We start from the raw sequence: 18,423 nt of genomic DNA, 5'->3' as shown, positions 1-18,423 counted from the left end.
GGCTTTAGAAAGACTAGGCTCAGGGGATTATTATGATATAGAATGGGAAAGCAGGTGTGATGTATACTGGAGACACGTGATAAACAGGGCCAGGGACATAGTAGAACAAGGACTTGTGGTCGAATGCAGAAAGATAGAAACCATAAAGGAGTTTATGAGGATAAATCAAATATTGAGTGTGAAAGTTTCTAACGTGAACAGGGTAGAGAGAAAAGACTTAGTATGGTGGATGTTAAGAATATATATGAATAGGGGCTGGTCTAAGTTTAATAATAATACGTGGTTATATATATTGTGGTGATAAAAGAGAGGATTTTCATTCCCAGACAGTGTGCAAAGAAACGTATGAAGAGAGACGAATATTTCTCAGAGAAGCAGTTGGAAGTGGTACCTCAAGTGCGTATTGAAGAAAAAATTAGAGTGGTTAATGATAGAATTTATATAAGTTTTGGGTTGAATTAGGAATCGATGTACAGTTTCAATTAAAGCAAAATTCAGATGTGTCAAGCGGATAGTGACCAAGAATTAGGTAGTGTGTGATTCTGACATGTAATCAAGACAATTATGATGGCATGATACGTGAACTAGAACACACAACTCAGTGAAGGTTAAGAAAGATTTCTCACTACCGGCTAAGAGTAGAAGGGGAAGGTGTCGGGTGTGAGCGTACGTGTTCCCGAGGAGGGTGACCTGTTCTACTCGTGAGATGATTGTACTAAGACGGGAGGGATAAAATAGGCGGCCCAGCAGGTGGATATCTCCGGGGGGAGGGAGGATATCCGAGTAGAGAGGTAATGCCGATAGCTCTGGCTACGGTGTCTCCGTGGTTAGGGCACACATGTTTGCGAAGACTCAACGAAATAACAGATGCCCATAAGCAGATTCTCCAAGATCTAGGTTATACGCTACTACAACAAAATGGAAGAAATGCTAGACATCATGAACACAGTAGAAACATATGAAGGTGTAGTACGAAGCGAGCTTCATTCTTATCAAACTTTTAGGTTTGGACTCAATAACAATGATGAAATTCGCTTTATCATTAATCAGCTAGATGTATACACCCTACCACTTGAAAACTACCTCTAAATTGATGGACGCCTAGATAAGGCAGGTGGAAGTGGACCAAGCACATCTCAACTAAACAACCATGCTCTATCTTTTATCTTTTCTGAAGCGTGTTATGAAGTAAATAATGTGGAACTAGATAGATCGAAGAATGTTGGTATTACAAGTGAAATGAAACTCTACCCTTCTCATAGTGATGAAGAAAGTAATCTTTTGCGGTTGGCAGGTTGGTGCCCGAAACCTAATAACAACTGGATGATTAATGAGGGCGGTACTTTCCATTATGTTACCATTAAAACATATTCTCGGCCTTGCGGATGATTTTAGACGTATCATAATCAACGCAAAACAAGAGCTCATTCTAATCCATGATCGATGTGATTACAATTTTCTTAAAACACCAGAAACATCAGTTGACTCTAAAATTACACTTCATCGTATATTGTGGAGGATACTACATGTACATTACCTGGTCGAGAAAAACATCGATTTCTCAAGATTGTAGAAACTGATACACCATTACCTATGCGTTTTCGAAGTTGGGAGCTGCAAGAATATCCTGTGTTACCATCTACAAACAAGCATATATGGGCTGTTAAAACGTCACGTTTTACTGAAAAGCCATTGTATATTATTTATGGATTTCAAACCCATCTTAAATTCAACCACGAAAAAGATAGCTGACAGTTTTATCAGTGTAAATTAAGACATATTAGACTATATCTCAGCGGAATTACGTATCCATACGAAAATATGGACATTAATGTTGAGAAAAATAAATTTGTGTTACTCTATGACATGTTCTGTAAATTCCAGTCATCGTATTATCATAAAGAAGATCATCCGCTATATTCGCCTGAAGATTATAAAAATAAAGCACCGATTGTAGTTATAGACTTCTCTTATAATGAAAAATCTATGAAAGAATCTCCTGTTGATATTCGTTTAGAATTTGAAACATCTGAAAACATTCCTACTAACACAGCAGCCTATCGTCTTATTATTCATATGAGTGATGTTAATTACCTCCCGCTAACAGATATTGTTAATAGACTATAAATATGGATAGCCCTTTATCATAAACGTTAGTGTGTGCTTCTACACCGTGTACTATGGAATAGAAAGAAGAAAAAGTCTACACGGTTACAGACAATTGTCTTGTTAACATACAAAGCTGTGAATGTGCATCCTGTTTGCCTACCCTAACTAATATGCAACATCTTATTCACCTCACACAAGTAAGTGAGGTAATTAAGATGTTCTATAAAGATTGATCCTTATATAGGATGTCAAAGTATCTGATTCAATGATCATCACCAGGATTTTTATCTACGTACGCTGCTCCTTTCTTAGATGCTTTTTGGGACATCGTTCCCCTCCACAGTAGGATGTCAATAGATGTAGCTTTATGCAGGCCCTGTCGACGTAATTACAAGCATAGAGGTAAGCATGTTTCGGACGATTGGCATGGACCTAATTCGGAGATTGAAAACTTTACACAGTGTATGGACGAACTTTTTCCCTGCATTACAGTACCTCATAATAATTGAGAAAGGAACAAAGCACAGGAATAACTACAAGGTAAGAACTGCATTAACTTTATTGTAAAGCATAACATGCATAGTATAATATATTTTAAAAACTTAATATCATAAATATTAAATGTTTTGTTCAATTTGAATGTTGCAATGGGGCACTACAATTTTGGAAGCATGCTACCGCTTCGCAGTAAGCTGTTGAGCAGTACAGCAACCTTGTCGACAGCATAAGAAAGACTGTTATCTAACCGATAGTAGTTTGTTTAATTTTGAAAATAATTACACAATAATTATTTTATTAAATTCATAATGTTCTACTTACAACATTCCCATTGGCTCCTTACACCTTTCGAAAATATTCAAACTTATACCATCTATAAAGGCTTGCGTTCACTAGAGAATATCCTCGATAACGAGCAATTTCAAACATCATAACCATGTCGACGTAACGCTGCATGTTAAAACGGAATGACCTTAGTATCGCACATGCTCAGTCCCGTGTGTGACAACTCTGGCACTGGTAATCAACTAAGTAGAAATGCGTTTGTGGAGTAGGAGGAGGAGGAGGAGAGGAAAGAGGGTCGTGGTATGAGGTAAGGCAAAATTTTGCAACGAACAGGCCACCGTCTCAACCGTCTGCGCCATTCAGCCTAACAGGGTAAGGTAGATCGTCGTATACTATTTCTAATTACTAGATTGTGTCCACAAAAAGGCCTTCTAACCCTCCTCGCAATAAGGGCATATAACGCTGTTGTTGTTGGTTAATTGTCCGTCGGATGAAGACGCAAAGCCTTTGCAGACCTCTCGATGCTATTCAACAGGACAAGGCTACATGAAACTAACGAGATTTACCATCTCTCCATATATCATGATATTACTTTTATCTTCCCTGACGTTAGGAAGAGCATCCGGTAATCGAACTTAAAGATTTATCACATTACAAAAAAGCGACACCACCGAGAAATAAGAGAAGGAATGGACACATGTCATGCACCATAAGCCATCAGTCCGCATATCAAATCACTCACGCTGTGACGTCACAGTTCAGTCAGGAGAAGGCCTGCACGTTCGGTTGTGTGCATTTTTAAATAGCCCGCGCTTATTATGTCCCAGGTCTGTCACTACTCCGAGCGAGACTAGGCCAGATGAGGAGACGGAGGAAAGGGCTTCTGACCGTAAAACTTGGCCCAAGATGACGACTTTTTAGTTAGGCCCCTCCAAAATGGCGACGGGAAGGGCATCTGATCGCAAAGCTAGGTTAGACCATATATGCTACCCTGGTGGGAACAAAATGGTGACGGGAAGGTCATCTGACCGTAAAGCTGGGGCTATGTGTAGTTAGGCCCCTCCAAAATGGCGTCGGGAAGGGCATTTGGCCGTAATAGCTAGGGCCCTGTATAGTTAGGCCCCTCCAAGTTTGCGTCGGGAAGGGGATCTGATCCCAGAACTAGGTTAGACCTTATGTGCCCCCTCTGGTGGAACGATAAATATGGCGATGGGAATGTCATTGGACCGTAAAACTAGGGCTCTGTGTAGTTAGGATCCTCCAAGATGGCGTCCGGAAAGGCACCTGGCCATAAAAGTAAGGTTAGGCCCCTCCAAGATGGCGCCGGGAAGGCCATCTTGCAAGATGGCGTCGGGAAGGGCATCTAGCCATAAAACTAGGCCCTGTGAGGTTAGGCCCTTCAAGATGGCGTTGGAAAGGGAATCTGGCCGTAAAAGTGAAGTTAGGCCCCTCCAATGTGTCGACTGTGAGGCTACGCTTGCTCTCTTGTGCAAAATATGACGTCGGGAAGGGTATCTGGCCGAAAAAGTGAGTTTAGCCCTATCCAAGATGGCGATGGTGAGGGTAGGCTTGCTGTTTTACGTGAATCCGCATTGAACAACTACTATACTAGGTGTCAATGACCTCGGAGTCAGAAGCCACATAGGTACACTACTAGGGGGTCAATGACCTCGGGGTCAGAAGCCACATAGGTACACTACTAGGGGTCAATGACCTCGGGTGCTGACTCAGCACAAAATATGCTGACACGGTGTTTTAGAATCTCCCTTACTACTATCCCTAGTCCAGTTAAAAATGTGTAGCTGCCTTTTGTTCCAAGTTCACCTCCAAGTCCCATAGGTAGCCTTCCTTCCTTACGCCTCTATGAATAAAGCATATGCATTACGTCTTACACAATCTCCCTAGCACTATTAGTACAACGTGTAGCCGCTAAGCTGAAGTAGGGAGGGGCAGCCGGCTAGTTGAACGCCTGGTCAGCATAAGGTTAAATTAAGCCTGCACAATTAGCTAGCGGTAATGTTATGTCCGACCTTGTGTAGGTAAGGGTGACCGGTTAGGTTAGGTTAGCGGATTATCAGCGCGAGGTTAAGCCTGCACTTTTAGCCGGGGTATAACGAAGGGCAACGAAGGTTAATGCCTAGCCAGCGTATGTTTAAGCCTGCACTTTTGGCCAAGGGTGTAGGGAAGGGCAACCGGTTAGGTTAACGCGTTGTCAGTGTAATGTTTGTACCATTCATTCTTACTCAATAAAATACCAAAGAGAGAGACCATGGAGGTATACTCAATAATAATCATATACTAAGCAGATATCGCCGTGCAGTGGAAGCGTAAGAATAGTTTATCCCAAAAAGAAATTCATGTAACCCAATGGATCCGACCGGATCAGACTGAACTAGTCTAGAGCTGAACTTGAGCCTCATAAGCCGAAGAGAACAATCAAATCACGCAATTATATCTGTACCGGGAGATACAGCTCAACGCCACGCATTCATATCTAGCGCCTAAATGAACTCCTCTACTGGTAAAACAGTGAAACTGAAACTACACCAACTTCGAACTTTAATCAGAAGAGGTCACCACTAAAATATTGAGTAATTTTATTGTTGTACTGTTTCCTAACCTGAGTGAATTTCTACAAGTTTTGTTTGCTATCCATCATGAAGTTTGGACATTCTTCCACAGAGGACACCACTAAAAACTGTGTTCATGCAACCTGGTGCGAGGTATAAGAACTTATAATTCAAAGATGTTTTGTATTTCTAGGTTTTTGTAACTGAATGATGTTCATTTACATTTGGGTTGGCAATATTTCTTTCTTATTTCCGCCAGTTTTGAATCTAGCCAATGCTTAATTTCTGTAATTAATTTTCCACCTATCACCGGCTTCTTCTTCGATTCTGAGTGTAACTTTGAAAGTGACCAATAAAAATGAGAGGGTGTGGCTGGTTTCGTCTTGAATGGTCTCGAACCTTCCTTGAGGGTTTATAAACTGCGCATTTTCTCGTTTCTTGGCCACTTGATCGTCATCTTATTGAGTGTGTGTGTCGAAGCAGGAGGCGGGTGGCCTCTTTCATCGGTCAGCAATACATCTACAAGGTAATGGCCACATAACATCTTTCTTCCTTGCTACCTACGCAGTTTAACCCGAGGGAAAGGTCCAAACCATTAACTATGTAACCAACTTTTCTAAAATACAAATCTTCTTTCGGCTAATGTAAAAACTTCGAAACTCTTTAGTTGTAAATCGGGGATAGGGAGAGAATTACCCTCTCGAGCTTCCCTTCACCTTGATTTGAGGTGACTACGTTTTTTATAACTGTTTTCCATTCTGTGATGTGGTAAAGTAATTTCTATTCGAGTCACCTCAGTAGTTTGGGAATAGCCCCCGTTTCATCGGCCTAGAGCCCTTTAGGATATTTTAGTGTTCATATCTTGGAGCACTGTACGCCTCCATTCACTTTGTGTTTCGGGCCATTTACTTAGCCTGTTCTTTCCGTTCAGGCCCTATAGGTTGGGTACGAGATACCGCTGTTTGAATTTGTAAGTTGGGCCATGGAAGGCCAAAGAGTGTAAGATTTTTTGGTGTTGTCTTGAGTAGGCTTGAGAAACTGAAAGCACGTTAGCTCTTTTTGAAGTGTTGTAAAGAGTGCCTCCGGGAGGCTTGATATTGTATTTTGGGAGCAAGTGCTCCATGAATTAGGACGATTTCTGCCCTTGAGTAAATTTGTGCTCTTTGTAAATTTGAGCTTGTAGCTCAGGAAATGTAAAGCTAGGGGCTTAAAGCCCAAGGTGTTAAGGTTGTGAATCCTAAACTTTTCCCCGATATTGTTTAATGATTGCTGTTTGTACCTGTAATACTGTCATGAAAAAATTGTTAAGTTCTGAAAATATAACCTTCAGTTTAAGTTTTAAATTCTATTCTTGACATTATAGTCAGACCCATTCACCCCAGCACCTTCTTTAACCTCCTTCTGCTCCACGGGTATCCCCGTAACAATATCAAAGCATAAACAAGAATAAAAGTAAAATGAATTGTTTATTAATTATCAGAGAGGAAAAATGTGTTTATGACCCTCGTAAGAAAAATTAAAGACAAATACAATAATGAAGGAGATTATTCACACCAATTTCTCGAAGAGTTCTCTAGGACTACAGTCAAACCCCTTGAACGAGGCCTGATCCAGTGAGTGACGTCAGAGCGCGGTGTGGACTGCTAGCTAAGAGAGCCCCCTTAACCTCACATGACGTAACGCAGGCTTCGTTACTAGGCGTAACCTCACAGATCTGGGGTTTAAGGGCGTGAACCTTACTGAAGTTCGATGCCAAGGCTAACCGCTTAACAGTGCAGGCTTAACCTTACGCTAACCAGACGTTTATCTAACCGGTTTCCCTTCCTTGCATTAGTTCGGGCATAACTTTACACGCTAGCTTAGAGTTCTGGCTTAATCTCACGCTGATAGCCGTAAGCTTAACCTAACCTAACTCGACCCTGGCTAAAAGTGCAGGCATAACCTGATTCAATGTTATGGTCTCTGACACTATTCTTGTGCGGATGAGAGCATATTGGCCTGTAGCTGCTGTATCTTGACCAATAATGGCTTCATCGTCCACGGGCCACCGGATTTCGGATGCCACTGAACCCCCCAATTGTAACTGCTAACTACACCTAGATCTCAAAATGATTGGCTATATTCGAATTACTAGTTTGTATGAAATTATTTACAATATGGACTGCATGAGGGGGCGCGGCACATTGAAAGCTGACAAGGATAATTGTTATTTCTATCGGCATAAAACACGACCATCTTGACACGTCTGTTGGTTTCAGGGCAATAAAATCAACCACGGAAGCTGCAGGATGTGTAATCTCTGAAATAATAAACAATTTTGTGTCCCACACAATTACTGGTGCTACATTTATTGATCTTAGCTAAGCTCTTGATACAGTATCACATGATATACTAATTTATAAATGTAAGCATTATGATGTTAAGGGTCTTGAACTATCATTAATTAAATCTTACCGAGCTCGATAGCTGCAGTCGCTTAAGCGCGGCTAGTATCCAGTATTCGGGAGATAATAGGTTCGAACCCCACTGTCGGCAGCCCTGAAAATGGTTTTCCGTGGTTTCCCATTTTCACACCAGGCAAATGCTGGGGATGTACCTAAATTAAAGCCACGGCCGCTTCCTTCCCACTCCTAGCCCTTCCCTGTCCCATCGTCGCCATAAGACCTATCTGTGTCGGTGCGACGTAAAGCAGCTAGCAAAAAAAAAAAAAATATATATCTTCCCTCACAAATAGAAGACAAAAGGTAACGGTTGACAATCAACACTCCGTGTTACTCCAAACAACAACAGGGGTAGCCCAAGCGTCAGTAGTCTGGCCATTCCCCTTTCTTGTGTATATTAATGACTTTCCTAGAAACATTTAAGGCAATATTGTACTCTATGCACATGACATTACTCTAATAACAGCAGATAATGTATTAGAAAATATACTTGCTCAAAGCAGGCTGAGGTTTCATGAGTCGTTGACATGGTTAATGAGGAATAAACTGGTCTTAAATTGCAACAAAACAGAAGAAATGTTCTTTCATCTAAGCAATACAACTAGGGAGGACAGCAGCAAGTCAGTGAAAATGTAAGGATTAGATTTAGACTTAAAACCGAGCTGGAATGTTTATACACAACTATGCAAGGAACTGTCTCGAGTGATAATTTTACTGCGAAAACTGAAGTAAACCTCAAATTATATCTGCTCAATATGCTTTCATTAACATGTACAGTATGGAACAATAATGTGGGGAAATTCCTCAGTGGCTCAAGATGCCTTTATAGGGCAAAAGAAAGCAATCAGGTGCATACAGGAAGTTTCAGACAAGCAATCGTGTGAGGCCATTTTCCAAGAACTGGGAATAATGACTCTTCCCTAAATATACACTTACCAATGCATAATGGACATTAAAGAGAACCTTATTAGTTACCCATTAAGAAAGGTAGTACATCAATATAATACAATAATAAGAAATGATTTAGACACACCTCATGTTAGATTAAAGAAAACGCTTAAATATCACAAATACACAGGAACAATACTTTTTTACAAGCTTCCACAGAAATTAAGAAATATATCTGTAAAATCCTTTCAAAAGACTCTAAATAGCTGGCCTATGGGAAACAACATTTATAGTACACAGGGTTTTGAAGAAAAATTGGTACACCTCCTTATAAATGAGTAAAGATGTGTATATATGTCTATATATTACTTGTTGTAACAGTTGTAACAGAGATGAAGATCTTAAAACCTATGCAACTAAGAGGAGAAATTACATGCAACTTTTGAAGGAGACGAAAACTGCATTCACGGAAGAAGAAGCGAATAGAATCGCAGAAGCAGCAAAGAAAGACCCATTCATTGCCCTGAGGAAACGAAATGTACCACAAGCCACAGTTATACCGATGAAAGAATGGGAAGAACACTTCAAGAAAATACTAAATCAACAGAATATTAATGTAGCTGTGTGCAGAAGCATAACTGAGGAACGGATTCAAAATCCACTACCGATAACACCAGAAGAGATCACAGACGTCATTACTAAAGCGAAAAGTAGGAAAGTCTCCGGACCAGATAATATTTGCATTGAAATCTTGAAAGACTCACTGGAAATACTACTTTCTTTATGGACCAATCTCTTCAACAAATGCCTGCAATCAGGGACAATGCCGGAAAGCTGGAGAACTGCAAATATTAAATGCTATACAAACGTAAAGGGGAAACAAATGAAACAAATTCATACAGAGGAATAGCACTGGAGAATAATATCTTCAAAAATCTATACTAAAATACGAACGAGGAAACTTGAACAGGAAGTAGACCCAAAAATACCTGATTGCCAATTCGGGTTCAGGAAGGGTAGAAACACAACACAAGCTGTAAAATTTCTTCTGGACGAAATAGAATCAGCACTAAGAATGCTCAAGGGAAAATACTGCGCAGTCTTCATTGATTACAAAAAGGCTTTTGATCTTATAGACAGAAAACAACTACTGCAAAACATCGAAGACATGATTGGAAAGACACACTACATTAGTAGAATAATAGAAGACATCTTGACATACAACGACATTGTAGTAAATGATGGAATAACAACATCTAAGAAAATCAGGCAGACAAATGGTTTACTACAACGGGACCCCATCAGTCCAACACTGTTTGATATAGCCACAGCGAACATCACCAATATCCTTCGAAATACAATAGAGACGACCCTCCTGATTTACGCAGACGATATGGTCATAGTGGGCCCTAACAAAAAGGAATTACAGATGACGTTAAAAGCCCTGGAAAAATGGGCACTGGAGAATGGTTTCGAGATAAACATGAAGAAATCAGCACATATGACATTCAGGAAAGATGGAACAGCATCACCAAAGGACACGCTGTTATTGAACAACGAAGAGATGGAAGTGGTTAATCAATTTAAACACCTAAGCATCATCCTGCATACAACGGGTCGATCACTCAGCTACCATGTGGAAGAAAGGAAAACAACGGCTATTAAGAACATATGTGGACTCAAGAATCTTCATCGCTTATCGCTGAATACAGCTATGACGCTTTTCGACGCCACAATAACACCAATAATAACATATGGCATAGAACTAATATGGGAAAATATAACGTACAAGAACCTCGAGAGAATTGAAAAGATGAAAGCAAGATTCATAAAGCACTGCCTGCGAATAGGGAAGTATGCACCATCGAGACTTGCCTATGAATTAGCAAGAGAGGCCTCCTTCATAGAAGACATCAGGTCAACTTGCCATCTACTGACGCTTACCAGGCACTTCTTGCTACTGGACAAAGGAAACGAATGGACATCGACTTGGAATTTTACAGTACCGATGCAATGCAAGACAGATCATGGACAAACGCTAACGAAGAACAAAGAGATATAATTACAAGACCACCACAAGTAATGTAGCAATAAGAAATTCCATCTACCAAACGAGAATTGCATATGTTCACTCTGTGGAAAAGTGCTGCGAAAAATGCCATATTGTGTTGTGTTCGAAAAGGACCAAAAGCATCACGCAAATTAGCAAGGAATATTTTTAAAATGTCATGTAATCGTATTGTATATGCCCTTTCGGGTGCTTTTCCTATTAATAGTGATCATAATAATAATTAACTTGTTGTAATAGCATAAAATAGTTTGTACATTATATATTACAAGGATTGAACTATGTTTAATAGTACAGTATATGTATAGTCACGATTTTTAGAGAATATTTTTTGTGGAATTTTGGACTTTTGTATTATTAAAATGTATTATTAAAGTGTAAGAGAGGGCCGTGAGCCCTAACTTCGCCACAAATGTAAGTCAGGAATAAATAAATAAATAAATAAATAAATAAATAAATAAATAAATAAATAAATAAATAAATAAATAAATAAATAAATAAATAAATAAATAAATAAATAAATAAATAATATTCTATTCCATTAGATTCTATTCCAATGTTACCTCCTTGCATTTCATAGACATTTAGAGATTCCTTGTGGAAAGAAAAACATCACTAGTTATGTAAACAATTTTTTTTTTAGAGTGAACTTCATGAAAGATTTTTCCCCTTTACAGCCATTACGTTGCGTGTTATGTTTATATAAATGACTGCCAATATAAGTATTGCAGTTATATTGGATATACTTTTGAATACTGTAGTAGTGACCACAGAGAATGTGCTGTAGTATTCGGAGAAGTGCTTGGCAGAGAGTAACAGCAACACGTGGCCTCCTTATGAACATAATAGCGTCTAGTACTTCCGGAAGGGAAACATATGGCGCTAGGGAATTTTACTTGATATGTGTCTTGAATTAGCATTCATTTACTAAAATTGTACTAAAGATTTTATGTAATTCAATACCAACAGTTTTAACCTAAATGTTAACTAATCTCAGTGAAATTTTTGCAGGATGTAGGCATAAGGTATCTACAATCTTCAATGTATTAATACTGAGGGAAATGTATTTTCTCTGTTTTATATGACTTTTAGGTTCAGATAATTAAGGCAAGTTTACGTTTGATAAAGACTGAAAGTAATTTTTTTTTTGCTAGGGGCTTTACGTCGCACCGACACAGATAGGTCTTATGGCGACGATGGGATAGGAAAGGCCTAGGAGTTGGAAGGAAGCGGCCGTGGCCTTAATTAAGGTACAGCCCCAGCATTTGCCTGGTGTGAAAATGGGAAACCACGGAAAACCATTTTCAGGGCTGCCGATAGTGGGATTCGAACCTACTATCTCCCGGATGCAAGCTCACAGCCGCGCGCCTCTACACGCACGGCCAACTCGCCCGGTGAAAGTAAATTAATCAAATTTCTCCCAAAATGAGTGCATAGAACTATTGCACTACGTCTTGTCAATGTATCAAAAAAAATGGAATGTAAAATTTGACGTGTGTATATCAAAACTTAATTTTCAAAATTACCATTAAAAATTAAATTCAAAATTCAAGAAACCATTAAGTTTGGACTTGAAAACTTGCTCAATTCTACATATAAACATGATGAACATTTCGAAATTTGGTTGAAATCTACCATGTAGGAAAAATGTTAAATATTTGGGTGGAGTCTCCTCTTAAACAAGGGCTAACCTCAAACTAATTTTATTAAGGCATTACAAATAGGGAATGAGTATAAATACTACCCTATAACATAAGAGAAAAATATTTATCGGGGTCCAATATCCCAATTACGCATGGGATAGAACCAACCAACGGTACCTAGTATAAGAGAAGCCAATGGCAGAACAATTTAGGAAAAGTTCCTGGCAAGCAATGAGGGAAAGCTAGAATTAATTATGTAGGCAAGGATCAGACAAGGAAGCTGATGAATTTTATTAAATATACTCCAAAATACCCAAGATAAAGAAAGATTACAGTATACTCTGAATGCAGGGAAGCAATTTAGAATCTAAAGAGACACTTACTAAAGTTATACAAGCAAATCATTCTTTCTTTTCTTAATTTATTTACACTCAGGGTTGGTTTTTCTCTCGGAATCAGCAAGGGATGCCACCTCTACCACCTCAAAGGAAGTGTCCTACAGTGTGAGACTTAGGGTCGGTGGATACAACAGGGGAGGAGGACCAATACCTCGCCCAGGCAACCTCACATGCTATACTGAACAGGGGCCTTGTGGGGGATGAGAAAATTGGAAGGAATAGACAAGCAAGAGGGAAGGAAGTGGCCGTGGCCTTAAGTTACGTACCATCCTCGTATTTGCCTGGAGGAGAAGTGGGATACCACGAAAAAATCAATTCGAGGATGGCTGAGGAGGGAATCGAACCCCCGTCTACCCAGTTGACTTCCCGAGGCTGAGTGGAACCCGTTTCAGCCCTCGTAAAAATTTTCAATTTTCGTGGCAGAGCCGGGAATCGAACCCCTGCCTTCGAGGTGGAAGCTAATCACACAAACCACTACACCACAGATTCGGCCAAGTGAAACTCAAAATATAAAATCACATGACTGATTAAACATCCTGAAAGAAAATAAATATACACCAACATTCAGTCATACATTTGAGTAGACGGTATCTGACGAACTGCTTCATGGTCTGTCCACAACTCACCTTACATCCTGGCCTTCAGTGAGGTCCCCCTGTGGGTGGGGGCGGTAGAATAACACCCACGGTATCCCATGCCTGTCGTAAGAGGCGACTAAAGGGGCCCCAGGGGCTCTGAAATTTGGAGCGTGGGTTGGTAACCACGGGGCCCTTAGCTGAGTCCTGGCATTGCTTCCACAAACTTGTGCCAGGTTCCTCACTGTCATCTAACCTACCCGACCTCACTTGGTCAACTCTTGTTCTTTTCCGACCCCGACGCTATTAGGTTTGCGAGGGCTAGGGAGTCTTTCATTTTCAGGGCCTTCGTGGCCCTTGTCTTCCTTTGGTGGGTACCTTCATTTTTCGAAGTGCGGATCCCTTCCATTTTTCCCTCTGATTAGTGTTATATAGAGGGGGGTTGCCTAGTTGTACTTCCTCTTAAAACAATAATCACCACCACCACCACCACCACCACCACCACCACCTCAGGGAGGGAATCAACAATTAAGCTCACGGGAGAACACAATCACTTTCACTCCGACAGGGGAAGTACCGTAATAACACTATGACAGAAATGTGGGAATACAACCTCATGTTATGTCTTGAAAGGTACAAGGCACAAGAGTTATGAGAATATTTAGTGGAATATTCTATGCATTAATGTAAAACTCTTGTTTTAGGAAGAAGAAACTCAGGTGCTCATCCCTCGTTTGTAACGACTATAGTTTCCAAAGAGGGAATAAAACTGCTGATGAGGATTTCCTTGAAACTTTCTTGAAAGTAAGTTATTATTATTATTATTATTATTATTATTATTATTACAACTAGAGAGAGAAAATCCAGTATGATCAATGTATGAAGAAATCGAAAATAAAATACATTTCATTAATTTTGCTTAGAATAAGAATGTTAGTAGTAATATTCATTATCTACGGGCAACTACCCGCTGATGGATTCTATCAATTTCAAGGATAATTACTTTAAATATAGGCCTATATATTATTTTGTACAATTTGTAGGTAACCTCTCAAATTCGCAGTTGACGTATCTTGCAGAATATTTCTCTTCTTCTCTGTCTTAACCCACTCATTATTATTATTATTATTATTATTATTATTATTATTATTATTTAAAATTTATTTTACGTCGCACCGACACAGATAGGTCACATGGTGACGATGGAACAGAAAAGGCTGGAAGTGGGAAGGAATTATTGGGCGTGGTCTTAAAGTACAGCCCCAGCTCATTGTTACATGTAACTGTCTCGTTACCTCTGAATCGGTACTGAAAGTAACCTAACACAATGCAGGAATACTATTTATTGATTCGAATTGTTGCAGTCATGAGCTACTCAAGTTGTTCACTCGGTCCAAGAATTCCTCGCCCCATTTCCGACCCAATACATTTCATCCCAAACATAAAGTAACATGTCACCCACATACCAAACCAAACCAAACCAAACCAAACCAAACCAAACCAAACCAAACCAAACCAAACCAAACCAAACCAAACCAAACCAAACCAAACCCCATGGCACTCCAACCCTTTAAGGGCCTTGGCCTACCAAGCGACCGCTGGTCAGCCCGAAGGCCTGCAGATTACGAGGTGTCGTGTGGTCAGCACGACGAATCCTCTCGGCCGTTATTCTTGGCTTTCTAGACCGGGTCACCCACATACCCCACAATAAGCATTCAATCATTCACCAACCAATCTGCTCATTCGTTCATTTATTCATCGAAAATAAAACTTTCACCCATTAATACATGAAGTCTGTCATATACTATTTAATATTCACCTATGCAGGAACTCAATACAATTCATCCACGAATTCTCTAAACTATTAATTGTTATACTCCCACATTGATAAAAGGAATTTTGCCATTCCAAACCGACAAGAAGTACGTACATGCCAGCAACCATCTACTGGCCAAAAGGCCTTAATTATTCTCATGCCACCTTCAACAGGCACATCCCTTGCTTGCTCAGCCACTGGGTAACTACTTTTTGGTGTTCTGTCAATTTGCAGATCCTTCAAGACTTTGAGAAAACCGTAGAGACAGTCTTCCTGAGGATATAAAAAGGCTGTTGTAGAGTGAGTGTCTGCCATTATAATGAAAACAAGTCAACCAAACTGTGACCGACAGTAGATAAGACGACCTGCCATTTCAATGAAGACAGATCGAGTTGGCCGTGCGGTTAGGGGCATGCAGCTGTGAGCTTGCATTCGAGAGATACTGGATTCAAACCCCACTGTCGACTAATCCTGAGGATGATTTTCCGTGGTTTCCCACTTTCACACCAGGCAGATACTGGGGCTGTACATTAGTTCGGCTCACGGCCGCTTTCTTCCTACTCCTGGCCATTCCTTAACCCATCGTCGCCATAAGATCCATCTGTGCCAGTGCGACGTGAAGTGAATTTTTATATGATGATGCTGGATTTAGAAAGCTAAACTAGTAGTATTTCCTCTAATTATTTCTTTCCATGGAATTGCTTGTTGTTTTCTTGTTGTTGTTGAGCAGTTATGTTTTACTTTTTCTTTATATCAGCTGTAGTGTTAAGCTAGTAGTAAGCTCAACCTGTAGTATTATAAGTCGTAATGTTAAGCACTGAAAATAATTAAGTTCTGTATGAATTTTTATATGATGATGCCGCTTTAGAATATTAAACCGGTAGTATTTCTTGTAATACTTTCTTTCCAGGAAATTGCTTGTTGTACTCTTGTAGCTGTTGTTGTTGTTGTTGTTGTTGTTGTTGTAGTTGTTGTGGTTGGATAAATATGTCCTGGGAACTTGCTGGGTACGGGGGGTACCTCAATATGCTATAGGCAGTCCATAGACACATGTGCTGTGCGTGGACGTGCATTACCTTGTTGGAACACTGTTCCAGGGTGTTATGCCATAAGTGGTAAAACGTGCGGATGCAGAATATCTGTGACGTACATCTGGGCCGTCAAAGCCTGCCGAAGCACTAATAGAGGTGACTTGGACGCATATCCTATGGCTCCCCACACCATGATGCCAGGGATTACGCCTTAGTGTGTGTGTGTGTGTGTGTGTTTGTGGCAGGATCTGCCCTTAGCCATCGACGCCGCCAAACCTGCACATGGTGGTCATCGGAAATTATGGAGAAGCGGAACTCATCACTGGACATGATGTGACACCAGTCGTCCCCCTGCCCATGCCTCCCGGGCAAGGCACCACTCCAAACGCAGGCGGTAGTGTTCCGATGTCAATGGCAACCGACGTATGGGTCAGAGGATTCGAGTCGTAGAGACACTGTGCCGGAATTCACAGGATGTTATAGAGTCTCCAGTAGATCTTCGTGAATGGCGGGTGCGGAACTTATGGGATCCTACAATGCTTGGCACACCATACGACCGACCTTCCTCGGGGTAATGTTTCTTGGTTTACCCGAACATGCACGACGTGATCGCAATCTCACGATACGACCAATCAGCCTCTTGGAGTCCCACAATGCGGCCTCTGTCAAATGCTGTCAGTTGGTGGATAGGCTGTCTAACGCGTCTGTGAGGCATCGCGGGTGCATCGTAATGTACGTAGTCCTCTCTGCACGTCTTGCATAACAGCCTGACTCACAGAAGTTGACTGCTAACAAGTTATCAGCAACGGGAATCTGCCATCAGGAATGCACTCTGGTGGGCGTTTTGCACATTACAGGTCCTTGTAAATCTAATAATTTACTCGCACATCAATTGTATGCACGTATGCCGAAACAGGATAATATTGAACCACTCTTTCTGTGTGTTTTACTTTTTTTGTCATTCAGTGCGTATGTGTGTCTGCATTTTATTGGGTCATCCTGACATAAATTACAGTAATAAAGCAGACGAAGTCCTCCTCTGTGGTGTAGTGGTTAGTGTGTTTAGCTGCCATACCCGGAGGTCCGGGTTCGATTCCCGGCTCTGCCATGAAAATTTGAAAAGTTGTACGAGGGCTGGCGCTGGGACAACTCAGCTTCGGGAGGTCAACTGAGTAGAGGTGGGTTCAAATCCCTCCTCAGCCATCCTAGAAGCGGTTTTCCGCGGATTACCACTTCCTCTTCAGGCAAATGCCGGGATGGTACCTAAAGGCCATAGCTGCTTCCTTCCCTCATTCTTGTCTATCCCTTCGAATCTTCCCACCCCCCCATAAGGCATAGCAGGTGAGGCAGACTGGGAGAGGTACTGGTCCTCCTTCCCTGTTTTATCAGCCACGCAATGTCTCACGCTCCAGGCCACTGCCTTTGAGGCGGTAGAGGTTGGAACCCACGCTGAGTCCGAGGGAAAAGCCAACTCTGGAGGGTAAACAGATTAAGAAAGAAAACATACGGAGTTTTATTGATGATAATCATTTATTCTATTTACGGCTCTAAAGTTACGCGGAAAAGAGTCCCACATTCTATGTCCGTTTGAAACAAAGCATTGGCTATTGCTGGCGATCTACCGAGAGGGATAGCAAGATTGCTATCAGAGCATGAGTTATGTTGCTTAAAATATGATAGGAAATGTAACTGTGAAGAGAACCAATAGGGGGCATTCTCCCCATTTAATATTCGAAAGATCAATACTGCTACGTGGAGGATTGTATTTTGCTCAAATTTTAGAAGGGGAATGCGGACGATAATAAGGAGTAACATGAGCATCATAGCGTAAGGAGGAGAAAAATAGGTAGCAGCTCGTTGTAATCGGGCTAGTTGCTCTCTCGTGGCATCATTTACAGTAGTATGTTGTTAGTCAATCACCTGCATTTAGGGCTGTTGTCAAGGTGGCCGATTCTCTATCAATTGATTATCTAGCTTTATCTTAAATGTTTCAACGGACTTGGAAATGTATTGTACATTTCCCTTGGTAATTTATTCCAATCCCTCACTCCTTGTCCATCTTCTTTATCTGTTTATCCTCCAGGGTTGATGATTTTAATCG

At 40.7% G+C, this 18,423-nt stretch overlaps 1 protein-coding gene across 1 annotated transcript in view; it reads left to right on the top strand.

Moving 5' to 3' along the window:
- LOC136874581 (pickpocket protein 28) overlaps nt 1-18,423 on the top strand; it is a 94,655-nt gene that overhangs the window by 24,067 nt on the left and 52,165 nt on the right. Inside the window, exon 4 of the mRNA XM_068227861.1 lies at nt 14,180-14,279. Coding sequence (XP_068083962.1) covers nt 14,180-14,279 — 100 coding nt within the window. The remainder of the gene's footprint in view (nt 1-14,179; nt 14,280-18,423) is intronic.

The sequence above is a fragment of the Anabrus simplex genome, chromosome 5 (genome assembly GCF_040414725.1).
Source record: "Anabrus simplex isolate iqAnaSimp1 chromosome 5, ASM4041472v1, whole genome shotgun sequence".
Taxonomy (NCBI): Eukaryota; Metazoa; Arthropoda; class Insecta; order Orthoptera; family Tettigoniidae; genus Anabrus; species Anabrus simplex.
Note: the sequence above shows the minus strand (reverse complement) of the source record. Positions and strands in the feature narration are given on the sequence as shown.